Here is a 20,081-nt window from a genome sequence, read left to right as displayed (position 1 = left end):
CCCTAGCTATGCCTTGACAGTTGGGTTCTAGTGACACCTAGGAAGTGGATGCATTCTAATGCCAAGTATTGGCTTGGGCAGTGGACTACTAGTGTAGCAGAGTGCAAGGGTGAGCCCTTATTGTAATTACACAATTGCCATTGCCTGAAGAATTAAATAAATGCGCCAAAGTGTTTGGGACCAATCGGTGTCCTTGATGTTTGGTTCCTGATAGGGGCACTCTAGCCTCCCTTTCAGTGTTTTCAAAGTTGTTTCTAAGTGGAATTTAACTAATGGAAGTGGCTGGAAATGTTGCAATGTGGCTGTGAATTAAGTGTATGCAAAGTTAGTTACAGTTTACTGCTCTTTAGTTAACTGAAGGCCGGTTTCAGTAGTATGCCCTTAGTAGGACAGAAAGGTACACTCCAGTTCATCCCAAATTCAGTCATAATCTTGAACAAACAATATCGAACTTTTAGAGAAGAAAATGTTAGAGACCTTTTGTCAGCTTAGATGTTACTCACCTTGAATGCCGGATGCCCCTAATACAGGAAATACACATCACATCTATCACACATTCGAATAATAAACATAACCAAAAATTGTGCAGGTGATGTGTAAGATCTTTTACAAAAAAGAACATGGTTAGACCTTTGGATCATACATATGCAAAATGAAACAAGAGGATGCAAGCCTGCAAGTATATAATCATGAATAGTTAACAGCTTAAATGGTACTCACCTTGAACGTTGCTGCTGCATCAGACTGAACATCGAAGTTTGGAAGCTCCATGTAGCCAAAAAACTTCCTTAAATTATCTGATTCCAGAACATACCTGCAACCATAGAAGTAGATCTTGGACACTAAGCCTTAGCATGGACACTAGGAGAATCAAGTTGCAACATCTTAATAACAATTTAAACCGTTATGCAGGAATTTGCCTCTTCAGAAGAGGCTTTTAACAGTGTGACCATACAAAGTTATACTCCATATTATGCACATAGATGACATTGTAAGATAGAAATACACAGCACTTCCAACATATTCTTCGGTACGACATAAACCCAAGTAATTACCACTCTTCCAGAAGGGGTATTTGTCACCACAAATTGATGGAATTTGTGATCTACCCTTTGATACGTCCCCCCCCCCCCAAACCCCCAAAAAAAAGAACACAGAAAATCAAAAGCAAGCAACCATAAAGTGGTACAACATTAGCTTCCTAGCATGTCAGAGTGTGTCGAAACCCACTGTCACCATTGTGCAAGACAAAGATCAATGTATGTTGTAGCAAAGCATGTTTGAACGTTTCAAAGAGTATGAAAGCAATATATACTACAATCCAAAGATTCACCTTGCAGCACTTTGATGTCTTATGCACTCTCGAAGCATTGTACCATAGTGCAGTGCCATGTCCGTGTCCTCATAGCTGCCATCACAAAACAATATTTCCTTAAATTCAGAAACAGATGATGCACTTCCTCGCCTTCAAAATAGCTCCACTGATTCAATAAAATATCTCTCTCATATAAATGTCAGACACGATTTGACTGGCTTCAGGTTCACAAAAATGTCAGACAATATATGACAGTTTTCTAATATTTCTCTTATATAAACGTCAGACACAATTTGACTGGTTTCAGGCTCACAGAAAACAATATGACTGCTTTCAGGTTCATAGAAACTTCAAATGACTTTAGGCAGTCTTAAACTGCAACTCAATAAACCAAGATGGTCCTCCCAAAAACCCCCAAATAAAAACATACTTTTCATTACGCTTACAAAAAACACGGGCACATTAAGGTTCAACACAATTGCAACAACTCTTTCTTACATTGAAGTAAGCTAGCTGTCTTTACCTTAAACAACTCTAAACACCTGAATATGTTCTGGACACAATTAAAGTCATCAAGACACTAGAAAAGATCCATATCTGCTTCACCTTTGAAGCGAAGGATGTGGTAGTTTCATAATACAAATACTGAAGTTTCGAATTTGAAAGAACGATACTGGAATGCATGTAAGGACTTGGGGAATGAGGGAATTCTTATAACTGGATTCGGAGGAAACACTGATTCTGTGAGAATGCCAAGCTTTAACTCCAGATCATCACAAGACAGCGGAAACAATACAACAAGATTCCCAGTAAGCTCTTGACAATATATGAAAGCAGTACGATAAGTCTGCTTCCTGACCTACTTAAAGCATGCTACTACTATGAATATTGTAGATAGAATATAGTACTTGGGTGGCTGGAGAGGTTGCGGGCCGCCAAGATGTTTACTTCTAAGGCGTCTTAATTTATTAAGGATATTTCTATTGTTATTTGTATGATGTGTACTAGCCAATATCGACCTAAAATTAGACAATCTAATAGAACCTTGCACAAAATCATGAGGTTTATTCAAATTTGATCTAGCTAAGAAACGAAATCAATCTCTACCACCGATTTCTCTTCATAGTGCCTCATTCCACGTCATTATGGATCTGAACTGAGTCAGACAATTTTGCTGGACAGATGCAAGTCCAGCGGAGACCACCATGGAGGGACCTCTCACACATCTATGCAACTCGCAGCGTAGGGACGAGCAGCACTGGTACACACGAGTATCCAGATGGTTTCAATCGCAGGGCATGGCATGTTCGAGTCAATTTCCTGCAAAATGGGTGTGATCCCCAGAAGTAACATTCCATTCTACTGCCTCTCACTTTGTCCCAATCTCAAGATCTAGCCTCAAAATAGCTATCCTGCACATCTCCTTCCTTGGACAAACTGTTTGCAATATCAAGTTCATCAATATCCCAAAGGTGCTCCATGCATTACTTAATCCTGATGGCACCACCTTGAACTCACATAAGCCTTGTTTCATACAAAAGATTGGTTATTCACCCTCTTTGCCGCTACTCTGGTTGAAACCCAACCAATGTTCACACAAAACCTTGGTTTATTGTCAGGTAACTTGTCAAACTCTGACCTGGTTTTTAAAACAATTAAGGTCATAAAACTTCCAAATTTTGCGTGCGTAAAACCTCCAAATACATCTGAAAAATCTCCAGGATAAGTAGACTTCCTGTCCTTCAGTTATAAAGTTAAGTGCAGTGTGTTTCCAAGCACCCGTTCAATCTTTGCCAATTTTAGCTTTCTAGCACAGCATAGTCAGTTCTACCAGTTTTCAGACAATGTTCTCACGTATGGTGGTCTGCCAGGCGTTTTCAAAGAATTCAATTTCAATTCACTGAATCGCATACAAAACGCATTGAAATGGTGTTTTACAGACCCTGTCACAAGAATATCCAGCAGATCTTTATTTGCTTCCAGGTAATCGCTAGCAATCAAGCGTGAATGAACTTGCTGACGTTGTAAATTTGCAACAACCTGAGTAGTATCTTTTCTTGCCTGCAGAACAGATCACATGTTACATCAAACATAGTCCAAACTCCTGAACAAACAGAACATGAGCTGCTACAAGTATGACCTGAAAAGTTGTCACAGAGAAAATAGAAAACGAATGACTGAAGCATCAAAAGCACACCGACCCTAAAGAAAGGCTGACAAGAACGTGGTCAGCTTCTAACGATGAGAAAGAAAAGGGGACTACTGAGAAGAGCTGCAACAAGGAGTGCCTGACAGCTTGTCACGATGAGAAAGGAAAGGAGACTATTCAGAATCCGGGCCCAAATAGACCAGAAAGGGAACAACAGTTTACTCTAAGCAACACAAAGTACAGTGAACGATCACCTGGGATACTCGGCAAACCCTCTTACCTCCAGATCAAGCTTTGGCAGACACACAACAAGAAGTCTCATTGTGTTATCACGGAAGAACTCCTGAGTTAACTGTGCACACGCCTCGGGAACAGGTTCACTCTCATTGTTGCCATACAGTATAACCTTCATATCCCTGATACTTCTCCCCAACTCTGCCATCTGGGACGACACTCGAAACACACAACTTCCATCAGCGCCCCAAATATGAATCAAAGGGATCCCTAACAACACTGCTCCAGCGGAAAAGCTTTGGTACATGACAAAGAATCCAATTGGGAATTGATAAATATGGTGCAGGGAAAGGGACTTAACAATGAGAAGGCATAAGCATGAAACACACTACGAGTGTAGAATAGTAAAAGATTGCATTTTGCGGAGGATCAATGCTAATACTTCGTAAGGGAACATTGCCCACTGTCGGAATTTACTGACAATTGAACAAATTTTTCAAAAAGCAGACCACAGAATCATATGAAATAATTGAAAAGGCCCTGCCAAATCGAAATAGTGAATTCTGAAGAGGATCAAGAAGAGGAACTCAAATTACAAAAATCTCCCATTCGTGCCTAGTTCGCAGCGGCTAACCGGCGCAAACAAGTGGGAACCCCCGTAAGTAAGATGTAATACAAACGGTGACCATCATGTTGTTACATACGATCCGGTGCATAAGAACCACAATTCTGACGTGCATGCGTACGGCCGACGATGGAAAAGCGTACAAAAAGCTAAATTTACCTTACCTTCTCTTCCCTTTTGGGGTCACGAGAGACGGAGGAAGCTTCGACATAGGAAAGAAGCTCCCGCGCGGAGCGAACGATCTCTGCGGGAGTGCGGGGCTTCGATTTGAATATCCCCTTCATCGGGAACAGAGCTAAGGAGGAAACTGGCTGGCAGAAAAGGTGTGAGAGCGGATCAAAGCCAGAAAGGGGATGATGAGAAGAGCAGAGCAGCAAGAATCAGCGATGGCGAGGCTGATGGGACGAGCTCAATCGAAGAGAACAGGGAAAGCGGAGATGATAATGATGATGAACAGAAAAAGCCACTGAAAGTCCATTCCAGTGACTGTATTGAACATGATGATGACGTGGCGCCTGCTGGCAGAATCTTCCGCCCGACCCCTCCCCTTGTCTCCCCTTCTGCCCACTCTTACCCCGCCACGTGTCCCTTGCCCTCATCCGACGTGGACAACCTTACCACGATCACTACTACTTTGTGGTCCCCCCATCACATTCTCTCTACCTGCACTCTCGACTTCACATCTTCACCTAACGTGGATATGCCTACAGAGTCTAGAAACATCACCATCTCTCGCCGTCTCCCTCCTGGAACAACATGCCGCATTCACATCATGTCTACTCTCATCACTTGCGCCATCCTCTATACATGATGGACCTTCCTCGAGGAGGGGTGCTTTGCACTATACGCACTGTGAAGTTGTCGTTTTCCATAGATGGTATGTTAGATGGTTAAACCCTGCTTTCAGGGCCTAACTTCCCATTGGGAAAGGATGTAGTGGGCAACCAATGGGGACTACCTTATATAACCAAACTTAAAATAAGACATTGACAATGAAGTGACCAAACACAAAAGGCACCCACCATCACAAATGCAATGTAGGCACCCACAAGATCAAGTGGATCAAAGCAATAAGCTAGACGTACAAACTTGTTACGAGAATTTGAATTATCCCATTAATTTAATCCTTCAGTATTTAGTTTAGTGAGATCCAGCATTGTTGTTGCGCAGCTGATGCATGTGTGCTCGCTGTTCCGTAGTGATGCATGTGTGCTCCTACATGGCTGGATATACAGCTGCGGCTATATGAGTGTGTAGCATTGTGTGCACCACTTACGCAATAACGGTATGTGTAGCATGCGTGCACCATCCGTACGATTTTATTCATGTGTAGCATCAGGTGCACCATGAGATGGTATGTGTCGCATGTGTGCACCATTCATCTGTGATTTATTGATTTCGCGTTGCTATAATACTGAAAGGTTGATTGATTGTGGTGATTAATTCCAAGGTTATCTTATGCTTGAAATATTTCATTACTATTGATCGTGTGAATCCAGGGGAAGAGTATTTGATTGGGTGATGGCATCTGGCAAGCATGATCCACCATATTTTGGGCGCGTAGGCGCAACTCCAGTGATGTGGGGATGAATAAGGCTTATGCCTAATTTTTTATATTACAAAAGCTTATGTACATATTTGAATTTTGGAATATTAGTGGCTTGGCTAAGTGTATAAACTAAAGTTAGAAAAAGCCAGCTATTCTAGAAGGTGGGGGCTTTTTGTAAAAGGGTGCATGGAGGAAAGCACAGAGACTTTTGTATGATTTTTGCTTAGAAGCTTTTTGGGGAATATACATAAATACATAGGAGGTGGACGGAGAGCACCACTCCTATGGGGGGAGATTGTACCCAGCACGCTTGTTCTGTCTCTTCCATTTATGAGTTTCAAGAGTATGTGTGTATTTTCGAAGAGTGTTGCTGTGTTTTTCAAGGATTTGCAGGTTCCGCGAGCGTTTTTCGTCGCAGTGGTATCAGAGCCAGGGTTCATCGTCCATAGCACGGGAAGCACACACAACCCGCATCCTCGAATAAGAAACCACAGTACGGATCAAATTGCGGACACTGCGCACAAGAGCGCAACGAAGTTCAAAGCAACAGAAGCGAACAGCGCAGAACGGCTCGTAGGTAGGAAAACGTGCGGTGAAAAAAAAGTCACAGCAAAAGAAGTCAGTTGTACGTAGACAGACCGAAGCTTGTGAATACACATGCGCGCCTTAGCTCCTCCAAGTGTACGACAAAGGTGGCGACCAAGGCATAGTCCTTGGCATACCTGGCACTGAAGGCACCCTTGGCTGCGCGCAAGGAAGCCTTGGGAGATTGCTCTTAAAACTTCTCGGGAGGTCCCCCATCCTGGTACTGTTCTAGCTCAAGTCCCCTTAACAATTGGTGACTATCCACTAGATCAAGTCACTTTGTCACTCTATTCTTTGAAGTTCCTAGTCATAAAGATATCCTTCAAGCCAAAAGTGCAAACAAGGGAGCAACCCAACGGATTTTGAAAGAGGAGAATCTCAAAAGCAAGTGTTCACAAGAGCAGGAGGCAGTCTACAAGTGCTATCGGACGGGAGCTTTGCTTTGTAACTTGCAACGTGGATTCACTTGTTGGAATCGTGTGAGTTCGAGAGCCCACAGAGGTATTATTCGACAAATAGCCACTTTCAAAGCTTGGAAACCGAATTGAGATAAGTCTTGTATTTGTGTGTATTTCCTTTTATAGTGATTTCTTCTTTGTACCATGCACATACTTAACTATGTCTGGAAGGCGTATTCCATCAGAGATAGGTTATCCTGAACATCTACATCATGATGAGGATGTGGAAAACGATCACCATCGGTCAAGAAGAAGTTTAACACCGATGACACTTACTGAGGAAGAATGGCGAGAACGCTATCAGCATAAGAAGCAACAATGTCAAGAGATTGAAGATGCTCTACGCCAAGTGACGACAACTTGGAATTCACCTATATTGATTAATGAGGAAGAACCTATGCATGCATTAGATTCACTGGATGCATGGAAACATCATGCATGGGACCTTCAATAGGAACTTGAGTACATGCGCAACATGTGTGACACGTATAAAGCCAACGAAGAACATGCAAATCAAGTGTTAAAAGAGATGACTGAAGTCACAAAGAAGCATATGAAGGACAGAGATGATGCAAAAAGTGAAAGCAACAAATCATTAGACACCAGTGATAGTGAGCGTGGAAGAAGCAAGGCGAGACATCAAAGGAAGAAGAAGCAACATGTGAAGACTTCACTACGATGACATCATGACACTACTCCTTCACATGAGTCCACCGATGAAGACAACGTGGGAAAGGCCATCTTGAAAGCACTCAAGCTTCATGATAAGAAGAAGTCTGGTAAGATTAATCGCAAAACTTTTTCTTTTTCAAAATATGATGGTAAAAGAGATGGACAAGCTCTACTTGCATGGATTAGTTTTTTCAATCAATACTTTTTGGGAAAACGGTATGAAGCGATCGAGAAGGTAAAACTTGCTGCGAGTCACATGACAAGCAGTGCACAATTATGGTGGAGTGTGGTTGCCGAAAGCACTCATGTTCCAAAGGCATGGGAAGCATTCAAAGATAAAATCAAGAAGCGCTTCCTACCTACACAGTTTAAAGAGGATACTCGCAGGCAATGGCGAAGATTGAGGCAGTTGGATAATGAGAGTGTGGACACATACACTAAGAAATATCTTTCCTCTCTACTTCAATTGTAAACTATTGAGAAAGTGTCCCAAAAGGAGCAATGTCATACCTTTGTCGAGGGTTTATGCCCTACTATTCGTGCTGATGTACGTATGCTTCGACCATCTACAGCTTCTGATGCTATGGATTTGGCATTAGAGTCAGAAAGAAAGCAGGGAAGAAGCTTTGCTACTCGCACCCCTCGAGCAAAGAAGCATACTTCATACTTCAAGCAGGAGGGTGTAAGAGGTAAAGTTGGTAGATATGATGGTAAGTCTAATTGGAAACCTGCTAAGTCACGTATTAATCGAAGAACCAAAGAACTTGTCACATGTTACGAATGCAAAGAGAAGGGACACTACTCTTATGAATGTCCAAAGAATCCACTTGCTACACACAAGACAGGTACCCAAGCAAAGAATGCTACCAACAACAATAGAGGCAATGGAGGGAAAACCAATGGACGTACCAACGGTAATAGTTAGCGCAACAACTCCGCACGGATCAACTACATTGATGATGGATCCCATGATAAATCTTTCAAGCAAGAGGGCGAGGATGAGGACAACGACACTGAAGATGCCGACTACACCCGTTCAGGTAAGTGTTATTCAGGTAAAAGTGCATCTTATTTTCATACTTCTTTGTTACATATGACTGCACTATTACACGAAAAAGAACATAGTGTCTTATTTGATGATGGAAGCACCCATGATTTCCTTTCGCAACATTTAGTTGAAAAGTTAGGGCTCGCAACCATCAAAACAAAATATAAAGTCAAATCAGCTTTTCAAGGATCGAATTATAATTATTTGCAAATGGTTAAGGATCTTGAGGTGACTTTAGGGCCATTAGTTGAGAGCCGTGATTTCTTAGTCGCTCCTTTGCGTGAGCAAGATCTCGTTCTAGGGATGCCCAGGCACGTCGATCATAATGCCAAACCTGATTATCTTGAACGCACCATTACTATGACTCAAGGCACTGAAACTATGACTCTAGAATGCAACAAGAATCTTCCCTCTTGGCCTATATTGTCACATACCCAAGCTAAAAGAGCTTTGCGCAAATGTGAGAAGACATATCTTGTTATGGTCAATAAGATTGAGGCTAGTCCTTAGACTAAGAAAACTAAGCAAGAGCCTTTAGATCCTTTTCTAGCTACCTATGACGACTGCTTTATGGAAGACTTACCCCTTGGCCTACCTCAATCTAGACCTGAGGATCATAAGATTGACCTTATTCCAGGTAGCGCACCATCATGTAAATCACCATATAGACACAATCCTACTGAGCAGCAAGAGATTCAATCGCAAATAGAAGATCTTTTGGCTAGAGGCCTAATTCGACCTAGTAGCTCACCATTTGGGGCACCCGTTCTTCTTGTCAAGAAGAAAAATGAAACTTTCCGAATGTGCATCGATTATCGTGCCCTAAATAAAATCACAGTGAAAAATTGATACCCCATTCCGAGAGTTGATGATCTACTCAACAAGTTGAAAGGATCCACAATCTTTAGTAAGATCGATCTTAAGTCAGGATATCATCAAGTGAGAGTGATCGAGCCCGATATTTTCAAGATTGCTTTTAGAACCCAAACTGGTCACTATGAATTTCTTGTTATGCCTTTTGGATTGACCAATGCACTTGCCACATTTAGTCGGATGATGAATCGTATCTTCCTACCCTATCAAGACTTTGTGGTAGTTTCCTTTGATGATATCATGATTTATAGCAAGAGTCGAGAGGAACATGAGAAACACTTGGATCTTGTTTTCTCTCTCTTACGTGAAAACCAACTGTATGCCAACCCGAAGAAAAGTTCTTTTTTCCAGCCTGAAATTGAATATCTTGGACACATTGTTTCAACTGAAGGCGTTCGAGTAGATCCCAAGAAGGTAGAAGTGATAGTAAACAGGCCACAGCCTAAAGATATCCATGAGTTATGATCTTTTCTAGGTATGTGTAGTTTCTATCGCAGATTTGTTAGAAATTTTGCACACAAGGCACATCCATTGACCGAACTACTGCGAAAGACTCGTGCTTTCTCTTGGGGTGAGCAGCGCACTTTAGCTTTTCAATGACTTAAGGGTGCAATGACGCACACACCAATTTTGACCATGCCGGACTTTATGAGACCCTTCTTTATCATGGTTACTGATGCTAGTGGACAAGGTTTTGGGACTGTGCTCATGCAAGATAACCATCCAATTGCATTCGAGTCACGTAAATTAAAACCAGCAGAGCTAAACTATTCCATGTATGATAAAGAATTAGCCGCCATGGTGCATGCCCTTAAACTCTGGAAACACTATCTTATGGGTTCCGAGTTACTCATTAAGACTGATTACCAGAGTCTTCTTACTCAGCCGATGATCTCAGATCGGCACATTAGGCTTTATTGACATCTTTAAACCGATGATCCAATATCAACCAGGCAAAGACAATGTAGTTGCCAATGCATTGAGCCATCGACCTAGCATAAATAATATCTCAGTCATCGAGGGAGACCATTTCGAGCCTATGAAGGCAGACTATCCTACTGATTGAGACTTTTTAAAATTTTGGCATAAGATTAAGCAAGCTAATAGTACCCCTATGGCCTCGTATTCCATTCATAATGACTATCTATTCTACAAAAAGCGCTTGTGTGTCACTGCACCATTTCGACGCTTGGTACTAGAAGAGGTACATCAACCACCCTACATGGGACATAGAGGCATCCCTGCTACGTATTAGACTGTAATTCAAGATTTTTTTTGGCCTAAGCTTAAAGTTGATGTTGCAACTTTTGTTGCACAATGTCTTATTTGTCAAAAAGTCAAGAGCTACAAGGTCAAATATCAAGGTTTACTTATGCCTTTACCAATTCCTGATGGCCCATGGGAGCAGAGTTCTATGGATTTTATTACTGGATTTCCTACGACTAGCTCAGGTTTTGATATGATTTGGACTATCATTGATAGATTTAGCAAGCAGGCTTACTTTATTCCTTGTAAAAAGACCTTGACTGCAGTTCAGGTTGCTCATTTGTTCATCAAGCACATCTTTATACAGCATGGCCTTCCAAAAGTAATCATGTCAGATTGGGATAGTAAATTTTGTAGTAACTTCTGGACCGCACTTTTTAACAATCTTGGTACCAAGTTAGATTTTTCCACTGCTTTTCATTTCGAGTCTAATGGCCAAATGAGGTCACACAAAATACTATTTGTGACATGTTACATGCTTACGTGTCTAGTCAGCCAGGCAAATGGGACAAATTTATACACATATTACAATTTGCCTACAACAACACTAAGCACTCTGCTACTGGCAAATCTCCATTCCAAATTATCTATGGAAAGACCATTCCTACTCCATTGACCCGCCTTAAGCACCAGGTAGAGACTGCTGATTGATTTATCGAAGATTTCTCTAGCATTTTGGCTACTGTCAAAAAGAATATCGAGCATGCTCAAGTTGTGTATACTGCACGTGCTAACAAGGGTAGAAAGAAAGTTGTATTTGTTGAAGGTGACCTAGTCATGTTACATATTGAGAAGCACAGACTTAAGAGTATTGAGACACACCATGTAGTTAAGTTTGCCCCTAAATCCTATGGTCCCTTTAAAGTTTTGGAGCACATTAATGACAATGCCTATTGGCTCGAATTACCACCCGATTGGAAAATTCATAATTCTTTTCATGTGCACGTCCTAAAACCTTTCCATGGAGACCCACTAGTTCGACCTATTTTAGACGATGCACCGTTGCTTCAAGGAGAGACCCAGCTCTTAGAGCCATACCAGATCATTGATCAACAAATCACTCAAACGCGATGTGGAAACTCGTATCCTACTTATCTTCTTACATTTAAGAACCACCCCATTGAGGATGCTAAGTGGATGCCCAAGCGATATTTTCGCCAATACCTTAATTTATTGACTACTTTTTTGTCACGCAATTGAGGGCAATTGTGATTTCAAGCAAGAGGGATGTTACGAGAATTGGAATTATCCCATTAATTGAATCCTTCAGTATTTAGTTTAGTGAGATCCAACATTTTTGTCGTGCAGATGATGCATGTGTGCTCGCTGGATATAGCGGCTACAGCTGTATGAGTGTGTAGCATTGTGTGCACCACTTACGCGATGATAGTATGTGTAGCATGTGTGCACCATCTGTACGATTTTATTCATGTGTAGCATCAGGTGCACCATGAGATGGTATGTGTTGCATGTGTGCACCATTCATCTGTGATTTATTGATTTCGCGTTGCTATAATACTGAAAGGTTGATTGATTGTGGTGATTAATTTCGAGGTTATCTTATGCTTGAAATATTTCATTACTATTGATCGTGTGAATCCAGGGGAAGAGTAATTGATCGGGCGATGGCGTCTGGCAAGCATGATCCGCCATATTTTGGGTGCGTAGGCACAACTCCAGTGATGCGGGGATGAATAAGGCTTATGCCTAATTTTTTTACAAAAGTTGATGTCCATATTTGAATTTTGGAATATTAGTGGCTTAGCTAAGTGTATAAACTAAAGTTAGAAAAAGCTTTATTTTTAGAAAAAGCCAGCTATTCTAGAAGGTGGGGGCTTTTTGTAAAAGGGTGCATGGAGGAAAGCACAGAGGCTTTTGTATGATTTTTGCTCGGAAGCTTTTTGGGGAATATACATAAATACATAGGAGGTGGAAGGAGAGCACCACTCCTATGGGGGGAGATTGTACCCAACACGCTTGTTCTGTCTCTTCCATTTGTGAGTTTTGAGAGTTTGTGCGTATTTTCGAAGAGTGTTGCTATGTTTTTCAAGGATTTGCAAGTTCCGCGAGCGTTTCTCGTCGCAGAACTCTAGGCATCAATGTAAAATAAAAAGAAGTTATGATGTGAATGCAAAATGCTTGCAATGCCAAACATTGGTAACAAGATAAATCCCCCCCCCCACACACACAAGGGGGAAGGGAGAAAAAGGTGAATCGTATTGAATGGGCCTTCCTAAAGTGAGAGAGAGAGAGAGAAATGGAAGAGGAAGGAAACAAATATTTAAAAACAATTGGAATAAATGCAAGTCCAAAAAAACAGACCCAAATTTGAAAGAAATGCTCTAAAGCCAACACACCAACCAATCAAGGAATTTGCAAAAAAAACACATCAAGAATTTGCTCGAAATTATTTTTGGCATCTCAAAGTAGAACATATGGTAGGCCAAAAAATACCAACAAAGGAGAGCCACCGAACCTTACAACGAACAAACCACAACGCAAACCTTCCCACAACCTTATAGACCTCTCCAACCACCTAAATGAGAGTGCGCAAGTGCACTTAGGCACTGCCTCCTAGTGTAGTGGTAAAGTAAGTACTTTTGGATGCAAAAGAGAAAGCAACTTTTTAAACTAAAAATGGCAACTTTTATAGGATGATCTCCATAAATGGAAATTTGAAACACAACTTAAATAATTTTTAAAAAATTTACACTTGGAAATTTACAAAAGGAGTTTTAATCCTCCACTACCTCTAAGGAGGAAGTGCTAATAAAGAGGAAGTGTTACCTCTAAGGAGGAAGTGCTAATAAAGAACGAGAACGCCAAGCATCATTGATCATGTTTAAAGGAATAGGGCTTAGTTGATCCCAAAATTTAGCAAAAAATTCCACTATGAGGCCATCCCAACCTGGGGATTTAGAACGTCCCAATTTAGTCAATGCCCCTTTCAACTCTTTATCTCTGAATTGCAATTCCAATGAATCCGTCTCCTTAGAAGTCATAATTGGATGGACATGGTGAAGAAAAGCATCTCTAGCGAGGTGATTTGTAGTAGATGTGAGCTGCAAGATGATAGAGTACAAGGGTCCCATTTAAGTCCTCATTTGAGGCACACAAAATCCACCCCATCTCTTCATTGTCATAGCCAAATTGCTATTGTAACAAGCCCAATAGAAGTAGAAAGGATTGAAGCCCCCTGGTAGCTATGTGTAATCAAGAAGCCTTTTTGTATAATTTGAATTCGTGTGCATCATGTCATTCTTTTATTGTAGTTGATAACTCATCAAGGTAAGATGATAATTTGAGAAGCTTGCATCCTACAAGTCATCCCTCAATTTGATAATGAGTTTCTATTGTGCATCGTTCAAGGGAGGCTGGTTAATATCAAAGCATATCATGTTTTCCAACTGTTGTTTTGTGTTTTTGTACATATAATCTTTTTGCCAATTAGAATTGACATATTAAGTTGAGCCAAACTACTCTATGTTGTGACAAATGCATGCTAGAATGAAGGTAATTTAGGCAATAGCATCACACACCTATTACAAAGGTGTAGCATGCTAGGATGAAGGTAATTTAGGCAATAGCATCACAAATGCATGCTAGGATAGGGCTAGGATGAAGGTAATTTAGGCAATAGCATCCATTGTACGTTGTTCAAGGGAGGTTGGTTGATATCAGAGCATATCATTTTCTCCAACTATCATTTTGTGTTTCTGCACATAGAATCTTTTTGCCAATGAGAACTAGCAGATTAAGTTGAGCCAAACTACTCTATGTTGTGACAAATGCATGCTACTAAGGTTTTGTTGCAAATAATCGCTTCCTTTCCCTCTCCACGACTTCCTCTCCCTCTGCTCCTCTCCTCTCCTCTCCCTCTCCCTCTCCCTCTCCCTCTCCCTCTGCTCACACCTCCCCTCTCCCGCCTCTCCTTCCACTCAGCCCTACCCTCTCCCTCTCCTACCTCTCCTTCCACTCAACCCTCCCCTCTCCCTCTCCCTTTGTCTCCGTCTCCTTCCCCCCCTCTCTCTGTCTCTTTCTTCCTCTCTCTCCCCTCTACCTCTCTGTCCCCCTCTCTCCCTTTGTCTCCCCCTGTCCCTTCCCCTCTTTGCATTCCTCTTCCCCCCCCCACTCCCCCTCTTGTACCCGTTGTGTGGTGGCAAAAGACTATGGAATGGTGAATTCTAGTCACTTCTCCAACACCCTGCACCTTAATATTTCCTGTTGTGCTTAGGTTAATCAACCCCGGTCCCCCCCCCCCCAATATCAACAAATTAATTTATAGCCAGTTTCTTCTCACTTAGGGGCCCTATTACAAAGGTGATATGGCAATATCGGCATAATTGTGAGATCAAGCATGGTCTTTGCATTTATTCTCCTAGATTTGGAGTTTCAACATCTATCAATGGACATTGACTTGAGTTGTGATGTTAACATGATCATATGTGGCCTTTAATTTGTCCAAGATTCTCTTGGAAGTGGATAGCCTGGACCAAATTGTACTTTTGATATGAGAAAAAGGATGATGTCATAGCACCATTTGGAGTTTGCAAGAATCCATTTTGTGTTCATGTCTAGTAGAAGTGGGTCCACATAAATTGCCGTTTACATGATCCCACAATTTAGATCAAATAGATAACATCCCTAACTTAATAAACCATTTTTATTTTGCATTGAAAAGCTTCTCTATTAAATTAGATGGCGCAACAGAACAGAAACTAAACAAAGAATAGAGAGTACATAGCAAAATGGAGATGATGAACAAAATTTTCCTTCAATACTGATGTAGTATAGATGATGGCTCCGTCCACCTGTGCGCTCCCACAGTGGAGCTTATATAGCAATCTAGACAAATACTAGGTGAAGAGCTACTAGCTGGAAGATCTCTGCTGAAAGATCTGATCTAGTACAATGGACTGGGGAGGTCGCCTCTTTATAGCTGTGAGGGTGATAGTCGGATCAACGTAGTCGGTGGAACTGACCAGTCAACCTAGTCGGTGGAATCGACTAGTCATCCATGGAATATTCAAGGAATATTTCCTATACCATCGCCTCGGGGGATCTCGCCCCCGAATCCCCACTAAGGGGGCCGCTGGCCCCACTGGGACCCCCCACAGGCCCCAGCAAGAATAAGGGGCTCCCACACAATCACCTTTCTACCATCAATGGTCTCATTTTCAGGATCCATTCAGTGTCCCGGGCTCACATATGGCTTCTCCTCATATGGGGGCCTTACAATTTGAGCACCTTGGACCACTGGTTACCAAGAGGGTGGGGCATTGAGCATATCTAACACCCCCCCCAATGTCCACCCATAGTAGGTGAACTACCTTCTCGGCCCAATGCCGAGTCTCTGAAGATGACCCTGAAGCTGATCCTTCCCGAGTGCCTTGGTGAAGATATCTACTCCATTTTGCTCTGTTGGATAGTAGACCAATTCCACTATCCCGTCCTCGATCAAATCATGCACATAGTGATACTGAATCTCTATATGTTTTGTGCGCGCATGAAACATTGGATTTTTAGCGATGGCCATGCAACTTTGATTGTCGCACCTCAGCACAATTGCCTTATCCTCTTGCACTCCCATGTGCCATAAGATCCTCCTCAACCACACTGCTTCACATGTAGTAAAACATGCTGCCTTATACTCAGCCTCGGTAGAAGACAATGCCAGTGTTGGTTGTTTCTTACTGATCCAAGAGAAGATATCTGAACCTAGAGAAAAACAATATCCAGAAACTGATTTCCTGGAATCAACATCTCTAGCCCAATCTGAGTCACAATGACCAGCCAAGGAAGTGCCTGTACCATAGGTGATGCCATAATCAAGAGTGCCCTTCACATACCTAAGCACCTGCATCCTTGCATTCCAATGATTCTCCCAGGGCTTATTAGAGAACCTGCTCAAAATGCCAACATCAAAACTGATGTCCGGTCTGGTGTTGCACATATAGATGAGACTGCCGACCAACTTCCTGTACCTCCGTATGCTGGTGGTGAGGCATCCTCCATAGACAACCTCACATTTACCTCCATAGGTGTAGCTATCTCCTTGCACTCGGACATACCAAATGCCTTCAAGATCTCCCTTGCATATTTTTGCTCAAAGATGAAGATCTTGCTTGACTTCCACCCCCAAACAGTAGTGTATCAAGCCTAAGTCTGTCATCTCAAACTCTGTGCTCAACGCCTTTCTAGTCTACTAGATCATGTCTTCATAGTCACCTATAATAAGGAGATTATCCACGTATAGAACAATAATAGCAGATTTTCCACCTTTCCTGTACACATACAAGTTAGCATTTGAGGCACATCTTTTGAAGTTTAATTTATGAAAGAATTTGTCTATCCATTGGTACCATCTCTTGGAGCCTGTTTCAGCCTCTGTACAGAGCCTTCTTCAGCTTACATACCTTGTTCTTAGAATGGGGGGCCTCAAACCGTGGTGGCTGGGCCACGTACACCTCCTCCTTGAGGTCACCATTCAAGAATGTTGATTTAACATCCATTTGATAAATTGGCTACTTTTTATGAGTAGCCACCGATAGTATTGTGCGAATAGTGGTCATTCTGGTAGTTGGAGCGAAAGATTCTTGAAAATCAAACCCTTCAACCTGCGAAAATCCTTGTGCAACCAATCTAGCTTTGTACTTTTCCAAAGTCCCATCGGCCTTGTACTTTACCTTCCAAACCCACTTAGTGCCAATAACCCTTCTGTTAGGTGGTCAATCTACCAGCTCGCAAGTTTCATTCTTCATGATGTTGTCATATTCTACTTGCATAGCATTTTTCCAATCTCGGTCTACAAGTGCTTCCTCCAAACTCGCAGGTTTCTTAACTTCTGCAATGATCTCAGCCATCAAGGCCATATTGACTATGTGGGCAGAAGTGCTTCTTTGCTCCTCGATTCTCTGAGACTGCCTTGGTCCATCTGCATGCTGCTCAACAGACATAGGCATTTGGTTATCATGGTTGTAGAGCCGCCTTACCCATCACGACAATGGCTTTTCCGGTGGTGTAACAACAGGTTGGTGACTTATACCTTCATCTTCTGATATATCCTCCTCCTTTATAGCTCCTGGGATAGAGGTCCATAGTGAATTACCTCTTCGCTTGATGATAAAGTGGAAGAGCTCTTCTCTGCCTCCACTACATGTGGCTGCTCCTTGAACAACACATCGCGGCTCGCTACTATGATCTTCTTTGCCTCTCGGTCATATAACTTATAGGTGCTCTTCTCATCCAATAGCCTAAGAAGATACATTTGATGCTTTTTGGTTGTAGCTTGTTTTCCTTAGAGTGGTGTAATGGATGTTCTCCCTTGCTTTATTTTTTAAATTTTCATTTCAATTGGGTTTACGTGCTCTATAGCTCTTTTCGATGAGATTTTCAAGTATTGCAGTCTAGAGGGAGTTAGGAGTGTTTGATGTTTTTTGCCAAGGATTATTACTTCAGCTACCATGCCACTCTCTTTTATCGACTACCCTATCCTTTACTCATTTGGTCATCTTGAGTATTGTCTGTTCTTTATTAGTGAAGCAAGGAGTGATGGTTGTTTTTGGAAGATCTCCTTCTCTCTCCTTGATTGAGTTCTCTCTTCCTGTTGAGTTCTCTCTCCTTGATTGATTTCTCTCTCCTTGATTGAGTTCTCTCTTCCTGTTGGGGAGTCCAGGGCCCTTGATCCTCACCTATCCTTGTAGTTCAAGTGGTTTTCACTATGTTTGATTGTCAAGACTGGTGGCTGGTGGTTTTGTCGATGACACTCCTTAGCTCCCTTTGCACTAATTTTGACTAGCCATCTGATTCTTAGAGTTTGCACGGCTTTCAAGCTTCCTAGCTAGCTCTTCTTCACTGCTAACCTTGTATTCTAAGGGTGACACATTGGCAAATGCAGATACCTTAGAAGAAATGTCTATTCTGGTGGTCGAAATTGAGGAATTGCCCCACAAGATGCTACAGCTCGGTGCACAACTGCAACCAATATCTCTCCAACAACAGCAGCAACCAAAGCCTAAGGCAAGATCGGCACCAGAGCCTGAGCCTACATCAGCACCAGCACCGCCCATTGATATAATGCCAATCCATGAGCCACGAGGGGAGCTAGTGCCAGATCAATAGTATGACTATTGTACCCAAGTGACTGAAATACCATTGGAACAACCCCCCACAAGTACTACATAATCATCAGGATGGCTACATGGGCACCACTTGTATTAGCAATATCGCTAGTCCTCATCACCGTCTCTCATTCTCCAACATCAAGCTAGCCAAATGATCCAAATATCCAAACTATTCACTAGTTTGGCCAAGGAAGAATATGCAAGCGAATTGGATAGACAGACAGCAACAAAAATTGAAGACCAATTCTAGACAATCGCCATAGAGGTCAAGGCACTTAGGGCACAAATAGATGAGAAGGAGGTAGAAGAAGTGCGCATGAACCAAGCTCTCCAAGCTCAAGAGAAGGCGGTGAGGGATGTGACCTCTAACCTCCACCAAAGCCAAACATAGTTGACAGCAGCACTACAAGCACGGCAATCATACAGACCTACTATAACTCCTTGACCTCCGCACATGCTTAGCAAATGGAGGCACTGGCACAAGCTCGACTCACTCTAATTCACAAAGAAGAAGAGCTCCAAGATTGCCAAGACAAGCTTGAAGACATGCAACAGTCTTTGGCAATACGCACGTTCAGCATTGAAGAGCTTACAAGGGATGCATAATCTTAAAGGACCAACTTGCTACCGCTCAAGAGGCCAGCACTTCACAAGCACATGTCTTGGACCAATGGTCCAATAACACTAAAGACATTCCTCAACAAGCGAAGGTTACCTTGCAAATCAGAAAGCTTAAGGAGGCATATACATGGACCCATCTACCATAAATACAAAGAAAAAATGGATGAGATGCAATCCCAAAAGATAATCATCTCCAAGCTTGAACTCCAATGGCTAGTGCACAACAATGAGGTAATGGAAGACACCACCAATGAAGCCCCACTACAATGCACAATGGTGGTGTACCGAGAGCTTGTGGTTGCTCTACAAGTGGAAGATCACCTCAACGCATGAGTGCTTATCCAATGGAAGCAACTCCAAATCAGATCATATCCGCTCATCCAACAATCAAATGGGAACGTTCCATAGGGACCAAAACTTTGCACATAATTTTCCAACTTGTCCGAAGATGAGAAAAATATCTTCTGCCTGTCTATACATGCCAGGTTTATAGCACTCAGGATAGATGCTTTCATATGTATGCCTCATGGGTAGTCCTCCCCTCAGGGTTATTGCTGGTTTGT

At 42.1% G+C, this 20,081-nt stretch overlaps 1 protein-coding gene across 1 annotated transcript in view; it reads right to left on the bottom strand.

Moving 5' to 3' along the window:
* LOC147883677 (Mo25 family protein) overlaps window positions 1–4,766 on the bottom strand; it is a 79,102-nt gene extending 74,336 nt beyond the window's left edge. Inside the window, exons 1-5 of the mRNA XM_087399858.1 lie at window positions 4,488–4,766; window positions 3,745–3,906; window positions 3,258–3,376; window positions 1,334–1,408; window positions 721–814 (exon numbers count right to left, since the gene is read on the bottom strand). Of these exons, the coding sequence (XP_087255984.1) occupies window positions 721–814; window positions 1,334–1,408; window positions 3,258–3,376; window positions 3,745–3,906; window positions 4,488–4,607 (570 nt within the window). The 5' untranslated portion in view covers window positions 4,608–4,766. The remainder of the gene's footprint in view (window positions 1–720; window positions 815–1,333; window positions 1,409–3,257; window positions 3,377–3,744; window positions 3,907–4,487) is intronic.
* Between the last annotated feature and the right edge of the window lie 15,315 nt (window positions 4,767–20,081).

Source organism: Dipteris shenzhenensis, chromosome 28, assembly GCF_047967505.1.
Source record: "Dipteris shenzhenensis isolate YYH24624 ecotype China chromosome 28, Dip_SZ_1.0, whole genome shotgun sequence".
Lineage (NCBI taxonomy): Eukaryota > Viridiplantae > Streptophyta > Polypodiopsida > Gleicheniales > Dipteridaceae > Dipteris > Dipteris shenzhenensis.
Note: the sequence above shows the minus strand (reverse complement) of the source record. Positions and strands in the feature narration are given on the sequence as shown.